This window comes from Aplysia californica, unplaced genomic scaffold (assembly GCF_000002075.1).
Source record: "Aplysia californica isolate F4 #8 unplaced genomic scaffold, AplCal3.0 scaffold00106, whole genome shotgun sequence".
NCBI lineage: Eukaryota > Metazoa > Mollusca > Gastropoda > Aplysiida > Aplysiidae > Aplysia > Aplysia californica.
In genome coordinates this window covers 713,618-726,812 of record NW_004797376.1, presented here as the reverse complement: position 1 = coordinate 726,812, position 13,195 = coordinate 713,618, and the positions used below count along the sequence as shown (strand labels likewise).

At 39.8% G+C, this 13,195-nt stretch overlaps 1 protein-coding gene across 1 annotated transcript in view; it reads right to left on the bottom strand.

Moving 5' to 3' along the window:
- Positions 1-13,195, bottom strand: part of LOC101858620 (poly(ADP-ribose) glycohydrolase) — a gene marked incomplete at its 5' end in the record, with an annotated part of 59,810 nt that overhangs the window by 15,418 nt on the left and 31,197 nt on the right. The window contains 6 exon segments of the mRNA XM_013080931.1: positions 3,142-3,224; positions 3,528-3,676; positions 4,827-4,916; positions 6,111-6,185; positions 6,767-6,847; positions 11,608-11,721. Of these exon segments, the coding sequence (XP_012936385.1) occupies positions 3,142-3,224; positions 3,528-3,676; positions 4,827-4,916; positions 6,111-6,185; positions 6,767-6,847; positions 11,608-11,721 (592 nt within the window).

Sequence of the window (13,195 nt, the reverse complement as noted above, 5' to 3'; positions counted from 1 at the left end):
TTTAACTTGAATGGCTCAAGTAGACCTATTCAGTGTGAGAGGTGTAAGAAATGTGAGAGGGAAAGAGGCAGTGACACTGAAAATCTGCCAGTCTTGAACAGAAAGCTACAATATTGTTCTAATTTACTATCACCCAACCAATGAAACGCAAACACTTAACTTCAATAACACGGCCTACATAATAGGAAGGATCCCGATTCCTCACAAGGCGTGCACCAACGCGCGCTTTGCAGAGGGCTCTAAATCTAATCAAAATTCAGAAATTTGCTAACAAGTTTTTGTCCTCTGGTGTTGCCTTCAGCCCCCCCCCCCCCCCCTGAGTGTATCTCTAAAAAAAAAAAATCAATAATCCCCTGCCCTATTCCGTAGTCCAATACTTCGCAACGCTCAGACTTTTTAATGAACTTTGGCGACCCCAACAAACGCCGGTGCTCACCGATGCAGTATCTTGTGGTGCTTCGCGCGAAAGTTCATTGACCGGTCACGATGGCGAACCCGACAATCTAAAAATCGGACGACGTTTGTATTTTCTTTTCAACCCCTCCCCCCCCCCAACACACACACAAGTGACAGCACGGAGAAGAGTCCGAGTGATGATTACATTTTATTTGCGTGGCGACACAGCGTTTATACAGTACAACCTGATCACACATTTCGCGTTATCAGTTTATCGTCGGCGAATTTCTGGATGTAGAAAGTAGATCTTGATTTTCCCGATCGAGCCTCGGTGTCACATCACACACTTCCACCTGCCGACATAGACGGCTTTTCACGTGAAACGTACTCTCAGAGGGGGAAAAGGTGAACGAATATTATATCACAATCGCGCCCTGCAAAAACGAGAGTCATGTGCAGCGGCTAGGGTTCACTGAAAAGTCTTGCTGGCTTCATCACTCAGTATGCAGGCAAATTTACGACCGTCAAATGTTTACTACCTTCAAGGCAAATTTACGACCGTCAAATGTTTACTACCTTCAAGGCAAATTTACGACCGTCAAATGTTTACTACCTTCAAGGCAAATTTACGACCGTCAAATGATTACTACCTTCAAGGCAAATTTACGACCGTCAAATGTTTACTACCTTCAAGGCAAATTTACGACCGTCAAATGATTACTACCTTCAAGGCAAATTTACGACCGTCAAATGTTTACTACCTTCAAGGCAAATTTACGACCGTCAAATGTTTACTACCTTCAAGGCAAATTTACGACCGTCAAATGTTTACTACCTTCAAGGCAAATTTACGACCATTTACGACCTTTACGACCAGGGCCTCGAGTTACGACTTTTAGTTTTTTAGTTTAGTATAGGGTTTTACGGCGCTCGCAACTGCATAGGTCATATGAGCGCGCGGGACACACCTAATATTTTCAGTTGGTAGGAAATTTGGAATTTTGCCCGGGTGGCGGCCGAAGCCTACTCTTGTCGATTTTAGACCACCAAGGGATCTTTAACGTGCGCAACTTGCACACGGGCCCTCCGAGATTTTTCGCCCTTGTCCGAGAAGGCTAGGTGTAGATCTTTCCTACCAGAAGATCAGGGGTGTGGCAGAAAGACAGCAGTTAGGAGGAGCCAAGGAGTAGCAGTAGAAAGTCTGCAGAAAGAGTCAGGAGCCCAGAGGAGGGGGCAAAGGAGGTGAGGGGGTGGGGGCAGAAAGTGGAAATGAAAGCAGACAACAGAACATTGTTAGAGATCAGGAAAGGATGTGAAAGGAGACAATTTTAGAGAAGAAAATTTTTTGGTCGCTACCCGGAATCGAACCCGGGACCTTTGAATGAGAGGCCAACACCTTAACCTCTAGGCCACGAGAGCCCCAGTTACGACTTTGCTGGACACCCTGCACAAAAGAGATAGAAAGAGATGGAGGGACAGAGACAGAGAGAGGAAGAGAGATGGTAAGTGTTTTCTCAACTGCATAAGGTCATATGAGCTCGCAGGACACACTAAACATTTCAGTTGGTAGGAAATGTGGAATTTGCGCGGGTGGTGGCCGGAGCCTACTCTTATCGATTTTGGACCACCAAGGGATCTTTAACGTCTGAGATTTTTAGCTCTCGTCTGAGAAAGCTAGGTGTATATCTTTCCTACCAGAAGATCAGGGGTGTGGCTGAAAGACACCAGTAAGAAGTAGCCAGGGAGTTGCGGTAGAAAAGCTGCAAAAAGAGTCAAGAGCCCAGAGGAGGGGGCAAAGAGAGTGAAGGGGTGGGGGCAGAAAGTGGAAACGAAAGCAGACAACACAACACTGTTTGAGAGCAGGAAAGGATATGAAAGGAGAAAAATTTAGAGAAGAACATTTTCCGCTGCTATCTGGATTCAATCCAGATTGAATGAGAGGAGAACACCTTGACCTCTAGGCCACGAGAGAGAGAGAGAGAGAGAGAGAGAGAGAGAGAGAGAGAGAGAGAGAGAGACAGACAGACAGACAGACAGACAGACAGAGACAGACAGACAGACAGAGACAGACAGAGACAGACAGACAGACAGAGACAGACAGAGACAGACAGACAGACAGAGAGAGACAGAGACAGACAGACAGACAGAGAGAGACAGAGACAGAGATAGAGACAGAGAGGGGGAGAGAGAGAGAGATTGTGATGTGTTGAATGATATGTATGTGTGCGTCTCACCACACAGTGGAAATAGGCGTTTGTCAAATTTTGGACCAAAGGAGTTATTGGTATAATCTTATAGTGTGTTCATTTGTCTTGCTTTTGAAGAAAAATACCTTTCTATCTTGCATAGAAGTCCAGATATTTGCTATTATAGGAAGTAGGGTCACCTGGTGTCAGGGGATAAACTAGTGAGAAAATGACCGTCAAAGTTTGGTGAATTCCAAAGCTTGAAAGTCCTTGAAAACAGCAAATTCACATCTTTTGTGCCTTTGATCAATATTTTTCAATAAAAACCACACAGAAGTGTTTTTAAATGGACATTTAAGCGAGTTTTTTTGTACAAAACCGACAAAAAATATTTTAAAATCAATAAAAATTGCCCAGAACGCAGACAAATGTTGGTTTCTTCGATTTCTTTATTTTGACAAGCGCATACTGCCTCACATATCATGTTGTGTTGAAGAAGCTGGTGTCAGCACACTATTAATTTCTTCCAGCCGAGTACATCATATCTAAACAGACTTACTTTTTTCTGTGATTCTCTTGAAGTAGTGGAAAATGCATTTCAGTTTTTCAATCTTTCTTGAACAGGAAGGACCATTGAAAAGGCTGAGGATAAAAAGGATAGCAATCACAGAGGAGAAAGACATGAAAAACAACAGACAAATGGGGACTTCAAGGAATTCCATTATCTTCAACATCATTTCAACAATTTTTATATTTTAAAAGGATCGTTGTACATTAAATGTAAATGAATTTTGTCATTGTCTAAATTGGAGTAATTTTATTTCAGTGTGAAAAGTCTAGAGTCACTAGAAAGTGAGCGCTATAGAAATGATCTTTATCATTATTATCCAGCACAAACCTTGATTGAACCCCTCTAAATAAAAAGGAGATGATCTAACACCATACCTGCTGAAGTTGATATCCGGAATAACCCCTCTCTGCCTGAAGTTTCTCCCAGGAAATGTGCAGAAGAAAGCATTGGCAAGGAGACAAGCTGCTTGCTGCTGGCTGATGACAAGCTTACGATTTTGGTTCCTTTTAAGCATTGGCAAAGGCTGAAAGAGAGAAAGAGAGAGAGGAGAGAGAGAGAGAGGATGAAGACACACAGTTAACCATTAATCACAACCACACTTTTAAAACTAAATGTACACATCTAAAACTGTCATAAATCTTGTTATGCCAGCCTAAAACCGCAAGCTTCAGTATGTTGACCAACACATGGACAGTTCTACCTTTGAACCAAAGTACTATCCAAACATCTATCATGTCCTGTCAGGAGATATTTGTTTACGTTCAAAGAACACTAAAAGAGGTGAACATTTGAGTGGCTCAGAAACAGCCAGTCCGAAGGTGCAAAAACTTATGAAACACCATTTATGTACAAACCTACAATTTAATTTCTGCCTATCACAAACAAGGTTTTAAGATGAATCGTTAAACCAGTGCTACATCAGAAGGGACTTTTCTTAAATAATGCTCCATATATTTCATTTAACAAACTATTTTGAGGACATACACTTCACACATTTGGCTAAAATTTCAAACTGTTTACTCTTGCAAATGGACACCAAAGAGAAAATTCTACTACCTGTCTGGAACAACCAAGAGCCCACAAGTACTGTAGCAGCAAAAAAGACACAAACTGAATATCTTTCATTCACCCTTTAAAACAGTCTTGTCATAGAACATTTTTTAAAGCTGTTTTCTCAAAAAAGTTATCTTTCAGACCCCCATGCCCTTTCACGGGCAAAAAGTTGTACACAAAACTGCAAAAGCTCCCAAATAAATACAGTTCAACCTGCTTTAACAGTCACCTGTCCAAGACAATCACCTGTAGAAATGGCCACTTCCTATTTCCTCTCTTGCAGTTCTTCTATATTATAATGACACAGTCCAAGACACCCACCTGTACAAGGCAACCCCTTTTCCCATTGACACTGAGTGGCCATTTTGGACAATATCAACAGTAGTGTTGAAAATCCCTACCTTCTGGCAGCTTTCCTGACAGCTACACACCTTAAATTTTTGTTTCACCTTAGAAATATCAGTTCACTGAGCTATAGATGTGCAATAACAGCCCAATTTCCCCAGCAACTCCAGGGGGGAAATAGAGGTAGCGGACCACACTACAGTGCCCATTAACCACCAACAGTGGGGTAAAAATCATTAACATAGACAAAACAAAAGATAATATGAGATTTATACCTGAGTGCAAAGTGAAGGTAGCTGTAGAGCAAGCCTCTGCATCTTTGGAAGTACAGTGTTAAAAAAGTCTGTTCTTTCATTTGGAGAACACTGTGGAGTTTTAAAAAAGGGCACTTTTAAAAATGGTTGGTGTTGTTTGAGTAAAGAGAAGCACACTGACACAACAATGTTCATGTAGTTGGCAGGGAGGGGGGGGGATAACACAGACAGACAGAAACAACAGAGGGGAAAGTAAAGAAGTAGGACCTACTAGTGCCGCCCTTCAATCACCCGCACTTTTGAAATAAAAAGGCAAGTAAATCATCAAACATCAAGAGCACCTTTCAAAACAGTCTCTCTGCTTAGCAGAGTAAAGACATTATGTATTCCAGTTGAGCATTCAGCTGGTCTGTTCTAAAATTGAGAAAAAAGAAACGAACACCCGAAAAGGCACCTGTTATTTTGGTATTTTCTTCTGTGCTCTCTTGATATATATATATATATATATATATATATATATATATATATATATATATATATATATATATATATATATATATATATATATCAGGGGGTCGTTTACTGTGGATCCTTCAACAATAATGTGCATCTGAATTGTATTAATATGGCCTATTCAATTTTAGGAACCTGTGTCCCCTTGCCTTTAAGAAAGCCATATGCTGTGTTGAAAAGAGCCCATATTTATTTATACTGATCCTTGCTCCTTAAGCTGTTTTTTTTTTCAAAGAGCCCTTCTCTGTTTAACTAGACTAGGCTAGACAAGAGCTCTGATCTATTTTATCAGATCAAAATTTCTAACGCACATTCAAAAGAGCTCTTATTTTAAATGACCCGAGTTTCTTTGGCTGCATTCAAAATAGTTCTCACTAACTTGAACTGACAGTTTCGCCTGTTTCGATAGGAGAATAAACAACACTTTTGCCCCAGCCTGCTTTCAAAGATCATCCACCACAAAGTAACCAATAAAGTGTGAAGTGAAGACACACAACCTCTTTCTCTTTCCTCCTCACTCAAAAAGAATAAGTACTCAGTGCCACCCATCCTGGGATCAACAGTATGGAAACCATGAGAAAACAGACAGGGAAGAATCCACAAAAATTAAGCTTCACAAAACTGCAAAACAATTCAAAACAAAAATGTCTGGCACGAAGAATGAAAAAAATATACCAGGAAAAACTCTTTAATGGGATATAATATGTGCAACATTTTTTAAAAGCCTCTTGGATAGTATATTACACAAAGACTCAATACAATCCTCCTAAGTGGAAGTCCTGCACCACCTACCTTTTTGAAGTAACTGTGAAAGTTCTCAAAGTCCCATTTTTTCCTATAATGAAAATTGTAACTCAAGATGGCATCCTGTTGGGATGAAAAAAGAAAAAAAAAATCATTAAGTCATAAACAATTTACACTCACATTAGATTCTTACTTAGCTTACCTGAAAGAGAATCAAAATGACCGACTTTCAAAGATGTTACTGAATGTCTCAATTATTTAAGTACATTTCTTTAGTTACCTAGGGAAAACATGCCGGAGGAAAAGCAACACGCGCTGTGATAAGATATCACTATCATGAAATAACTATTATAAGCCCAGCTCTATGAAGTTGGCTCTACATGACACAAGAATCAAATGCTAATTTGCTGGTAATAAAGTAGTCCAATTATATATTTCAACTACTTTGCTCAAAAACATCAGAAGCAGACAAGTTCATGAAGTTTTACGTTACTACGAGCTTTTGACTTAAAAACAAAACTTAATCAGGGAAACCTTTCAAAGCAAGATGTATAAAACGTCATCCCACTAAAGATTCCTTAAACACATGTTTTCCCCAGAGGCATATCTAAGTGAAAAAGGTAAAAAAAAATGTAACTCCCAAAAGACCTCCACTGCAGTGCAATTTTGCAGTTGTGACATAAAAGCGCACAATACTCACTCACCTGTAATTCAAAACTACCAGGCAAATCTTGATGTAACGATGACTCAATCACTTTCCAGCGACGGACAATTTTCCCTGGGGTCTACTCAAAGAAAAAAAGCAGAATAAATTGTGTAGCTGCATAGTGAAAATCAAGGACTTGTCAGAAAAATCACTTTCTGAGATAAGGGAGAGTTCTAAAGCTCACGCTTTTGCGGACTATCAGAATTTTCAGATTTGTAAACATGTCATTCTACAGTTATTGTCTTTGACAAAAAATTTTGAGGCAACAACCTCAGGAAAAACATGATTGACAAAAATAACACTGAAGTTTCCAGACCTCTTCATTGTAGGAGAACTAATAAATACACCTTCAATGGTTGTTCTGACTTCTTTTGTTCGCTCCGTACAGCTTTTCCTCCCACCCCCTTTTTTTCCCCCCTTCTATTTCGTCTGTTTCCTTGCAAACAACATTCTATTCTCAACCAAATAGCTTCAGTACTGAGAGGTTTGACAAAATAATTTTCATAATACAGCACATATCAGTGGGAGAGAGTTGGATTTTTTTTTTTTTATTTCTAATATAGAAAAATCCAATTAAAAGAGAAAACCAGATAGACTGAAAATTGAATTGTTTTGTTCACGCATTTCTTTTATCCCCGAATCAAAATTGACAATAAGAAAAGCATGATTTCACTGCTTTATATTATTACATTTCTCCCAGTTTCACATTTTTTTTTCATCACTCAAAAACTTATTTCTCAGTTAGTTTTAGGGTAACGGATTATAGTACGAGTACACCAACAGGGGTGTAGATTGGTTTATAAACTGCACAGAGATATAAGTTTTCTGAGATATCTCAGAATACTCAAAATGGCAGGTTTTATAATGGAAACTGATGACTCAACTCGTTAAAATGTAACTCGGTTCTACTGGAGTGATGTTTCTTCACTAAAGGTGGGTTAGAAGAAATCTGATAGTTTGTATTGTTTTTTAGTAAGTGTTTTACGGCACTAGCAACACAATAAGGTCTTTATAAGTGCCGTAGATTAGAGGTGTCACAAGAGAGTAACAAACACAAAAAACGAGGGGAGATAAAGACGATAGATGTTTGATAGGGAAGAAGAAGCAAACCACATCAGAGCACCAGCCAACCACCCATAAATCCGGTAGTAGATACTCTTACGTGAACTACACATAAAAGTAGTGAGTATAATAATAACAATAATAATAATCGATAGCATTTGTATAGCGTAAATTCCTGTTCAACAGTAAGCTCTATGCACTTTACAATCAATATTATTACCTCAGCAGACCTGACAGCATTCTGCAACAATCTCAACTTCCTGGGTAGCATACAGTGCATGCTGCTATTTTACAGGCGCCTAAACACTACTTTGCTGACAAGACCTTTTGCTGTCTATGGATGGGTATCCATTCACACCTGGGCCAAGTGAAGTGAGGAAAATTTGGGTAAAGTGCCTTTCCCAATGACACAACGTCAGGCCTGAGGCTCGAACCCCATCACTATTACTTTGAAGAATGACAAAATCTACTCCCACATGAGAAGTTGGTCACAGCACATGAGCAACAATTCAAAATTTCATACCCTCAAAGTTTGTTTGCTGTTGGGATATTCTGAACTCTAGTAGAAATGAATTGGGAGTAGAAAATGATCTGTATTTGTTAAGAATTTCATGACAGTGTGTACAGTAGTCTCCGCCTAAGATCCCGGTGCTTGGGAGCAAGGAAAACGCAGGATCTTAGGCGAACAGGATCTTAGCCAACGTACCAAGGGAAGAATCTATTATGACCCATGTTCAGGCCCACAACCAGTAAAAGGGTCTCCCTTAACATGGTTAAACTTGATGACCAATGATAGTGACATGAGGCATGCCATTTTCACTTATTATCCAACAGTGAGTCTCATGATCTACCCTTATCCAATAGCCCCTCTCCTCTACCTGTCCAAAATTTACAGCTTTTCATCTCTGACCGAGTTCCCCCGCCTTTATATGTACCATTCAGTAGTGACCACACGAATTAAAATTCAATCTGTCTTGCAAATTTAGGAGTAGAGACAACTGCTGCTATGGTCAAGGAAGAGTTCACAGTTCGATGTGATCCCACCTGGAGCGAACTTGTAGGCCCTACCAACCCACCGCTTGATGTCAGTTCAGGTGCAGAGCTCAAATGTGAGTGGGATGTTTGGGGAAAACAAATGCATCAGCGAGTTCACATCGTAGTGTGATCCTGTCTGGGCAAACATTGTATCATTTCATCGAGACTTACAATACACATGTGATCACATTCACGAGAGTGGTTGATCTGTGACTCAATAGGTAATTCAAAGACCGCAAATTTTCACTCTTGTTTGATCAGCAGTGCCCACAAGGGTTTTGTTCCATAAATTAGGGTCTGAAATGTGGGATTTTAGCCAAATCTGTAGAGCTTCAGAGCGGAATCTAAGGGGTGACTCTTGTATACTAAATAAATAATGTTTCTTAAAATAGCAGGATCCTGTTCAAACCCTGTTTGAAGAGATTGCCTACAACCCATAACATTGTTTTTTTCGCCAACATTTTGTCTTGTTTGATTTCTTCACCTACATATTATCTTTCTATTGCTGGCAATGTTTAAAAGCAGGTTCCCCTTCCATTGCTACTATAATAATTCAATTAACTTGCCATCGCACCATTGACAGAAGGCAAACCTGGGAATAATGAATAGATATTCATGTACTTTCCCAATACAGTTGCCCAGTGTATAATCTAATTTTCCTAAATTTCATGTCTAAACAGTAGTATGCCGCATGTCACAACCTCGGAGCACCACTTCGAATTATTCTTGATTTTAGTAGTCTTAGCATAAATTTCTTTCATCGCGGCCCTATCGCGTTCCCGTGCCGTAGAATCTTCGCATAGACATTTTCTCTTTTTTTTTCTTTTTTAAAAAATAGTAGAGGGTTTTACGGCGCTCGCAACTGCATAAGGTCATATGAGCGCCAAGGGGTGGGTGTCAACAGAGAAGTCTTTACAGGGAATCAGACTTAGCTCTCTAGCTTCAACAGCACAAGGTCTGCATCGACTATCAAGGCACCCCAAAATAGAAGGTCATAAGGGAGCGACAAACATACAAAAGAAGTAGAGGAAAATGACAATAGTAAGGATCAGGAAAGAAAAAGCAGCAGTTCTCTGTTGTAGATCAGGCACAGTTATGAGCGTGACATGAGTCAGCCCATTTACAATTCTACTATGCTTGAACGAGATATGTCCCCCCTTTGGGAATGGCCTAGACAAATTTGCAAAAGTTTCTTTCTGACAGTAATTTTCTGTCTAAGATCACAAGTCAATTTACTTCATCAACACGCAGATTTTCCAACCGCGGCAACAATCCGAAGATAGACAGAAGAAATGAGTAAATGATAGAAAGGAGGAAATAAGCACTAAAAGCTCTCTCCAGATTTTGATCAATCTGCAGGTAAAAATGTACTGCCGACCAAACCGCAATGAATGCATGGGGCACAGCGGAATAATGGCCGATTGCAGGAAATGCGCAATCTGGCAGGTTTCTATAACATTAACTTATTGCCGAGAGAATTACAGTAAATATCCGTAACTATAAATACAAGACGATACGAAGGCAGGTACAGATCTTTTGCTCTGGAATTTCAGCAGTCCTACGCTGTTGCAGGTTTTTATGGAGGGAGCAGTTCTTGATGGAGGAACAAGTACGAAACTGGCAGAAAGTACAGATTTCCGTAAAAATACGGAAGAGTGGAAGCACTGCCAAGAGACACTCTACAAGGTCAAGACAACTTGCAAAGTTATTGGTCACTATTTAAAACTTTGACCTGTAATTTACTACATCATTTTCCATATAAGGAATACTGAAATTTTCCTAAGAAAAAGGTCAGCGTCTATGCCCTTTATGTAGGGCCTGCGCGCTCCCAGGGTTAATTAGGAGAACCGGGATCGTAAGCGATGGGATCTTAGACAGAGACTACTGTATTTCCTCGTCATTAAAGACCAGTCACATTTGCTTTGACAGCAGTGTGAAAACAAATCTGGCTTTTAGCAAAACTGATCAGGATCCTACAAAAGCAAAACAAAAAAAACCCCTTTAAAAATCCAATTTCCTTAGAACAGTCAGCAGGTCTACTCTAGTGACAACCATGAGTCCATCTAACTCTCAGCATTGAAAACTCTCGTGAGGTCTGCTTCTACGCCTTTTTTTTTCTCAACCTCATTATTGTCCTCATAATGAAAATGAACATGAATTTCACATTGTTCTTTATCGTTCAAGCTTTGCCGATCAAAAGAAATTATTTATTTCTTCCTTTCTAACTCAACCCAGAGATAAAAGTCTACAACATAAAACATTTTTTTAAAATCATTGCTTTGTGTGTCATTTATGATTTATACTATTTTCACGGAAGTCTGAATCATTATGAAGTTGCAGAGTTTCATTTCATTTTTTTATCTGCCTGTCTGAAGAAATTATTCATCCCCCACTTTCCGATTCAACCCAATGATAAAAATCTACAACACAAAAAGTTCCTAAAATATCACTGATTATTGATATATGTGTTATTTATGATTCACGCTATTTACACTGAAGTTTTTAGCAACTGTGAGATTTGAACACTAAAAGTGTTGTGAGCCAATGGCCTTAAACTCTGAATAAAATACCTACCAACCTGACCCATTGCACTTCCAGGCAAAATGTAACTCTTGTTGGGAAGACCTTGCATAAACCCCACCACGTGGGTGATTGATGGGTGTTCCGGTGTGTCACCCTCACCCCTCCTCCTTTTTCTGTATGTTTTTTACTCGCTTGTAGCACGTCTAATCACTGACTCACCTGTGGGCAGGGTATTTCACTTGCGGGTGAGCAAGGCATGAACACAAAGTTGGACTTGTCCAAATGGCTCTGTTCAAAATATTCACGGGGATACGGTGTAGGGGGCTCCGATTGCTGGTAAATAAAAAGGAAGGAAAGTGGAGGGCATTGCAAGAAGCAGGAAAAAGCAGTCAGAGGGTCACCTTCTGTCAAATCAAAGACTCAAAACTCCAAGACAGGCTTTGTCTGTATTGGACTGGTCTTTTCTGCTTGCTTTTGCACCATTTTACACTCAACAAGACATGAACGGGCTACTTTGACAATGGAGCACTTGGCCAGGTGGGGCGAGTAAAGAACATACAAAAGAAAGAAGAAATATATTTCCCTTCTAGACAAAATGAATGTCATTTTGAAGTTAAACATTTGTGTTTGGCGGCATAAAATATCTCGGAATGTGAAGAAATTTATTCCAATACATCATTAGAAACTGACCAAGAACTCCATTTCTATCCAACCCTTCATAGTTGTTTATTTCATTGAGCTTGATGATAAAAGACAGCTAACAAACTGACATGAAAAACACCTCCGCCAAGAAAATGACACCAACTCATACTGAAAATAACTCTCAAGGCAGTTCGAAACGCATGCAGATCCCAATAAATCCTTCAGTGACCAGAACCCGCTGTAGAAGTATCCCGAAAAGGAAGTGGAATTTTAACAACAATGAGTAAGCGATAGCACAATAATGGCATGCAAAGGCGTTTCTCATTTTGTAACATAGCCAGCCTGCGTAGAGAAAATTGTACACAGTGTGCTATGTAAATATTTTATAACTAGCTGGGCCCCCTTTCGATGAAAGGAATGATCGGTGCATTATCAACTGAAAGTCATTGGCCTACTATATTTACCCTCAACTGGAATGGAACAATAAAACTTGAAAGATGCAAAAAATTAGAAGGTTTAGATCTACACTCTCAAAAGAAAATGTGCCTCGCGAAATATCACTTCCGGCATTTTCGCTGTAAAGGAACAGCTACGCAGATTAGTTTCGTTTCTCAGTGGAATAATCACAAAGGCCAAAGAAGGACGAAAACTTTTTGTCAAATATATTTTTCTTAATTCAGGAAATGAATAAATAAAAAATTAGGCTCCATCATTAGGACCTATGTACCTTTTAGTTTTTGCAGGTACTTGCCAACTTTCAGCTCCGTAGCTGTCGTAGTTTTATGGGAAAAGTTACACATGTGTTTCCAAGTTGCCAAATATGTAATAGATATCAAAAGCCAAAAAAGAACTAAAGCCCCCCAAAATACCCACATCCTTCTGCCATTTAAAAGCTGAACGCTCTGTGTGTGTGTGTGTGTGTGTGTGTGTGTGTGTGTGTGTGTGTGTGTGTGTGTGTGTGTGTGTGTGTGTGTGCGCGTGCTTGCGTGCGTGCGCTCACGTATGTGAGTGCACATGCGTGCGTGCGTGTGTTTGTGTGTGCGTGTGTGTATGTGTGAGTAGTTGTGTGTAAGGAAGAGAAAGAGACAAAGACAAAGAGCGACAGACAGAGATACTGAGAGAAAGAGAATTTTTCCATCACTAAGGAGAACATTCTACCATGCAT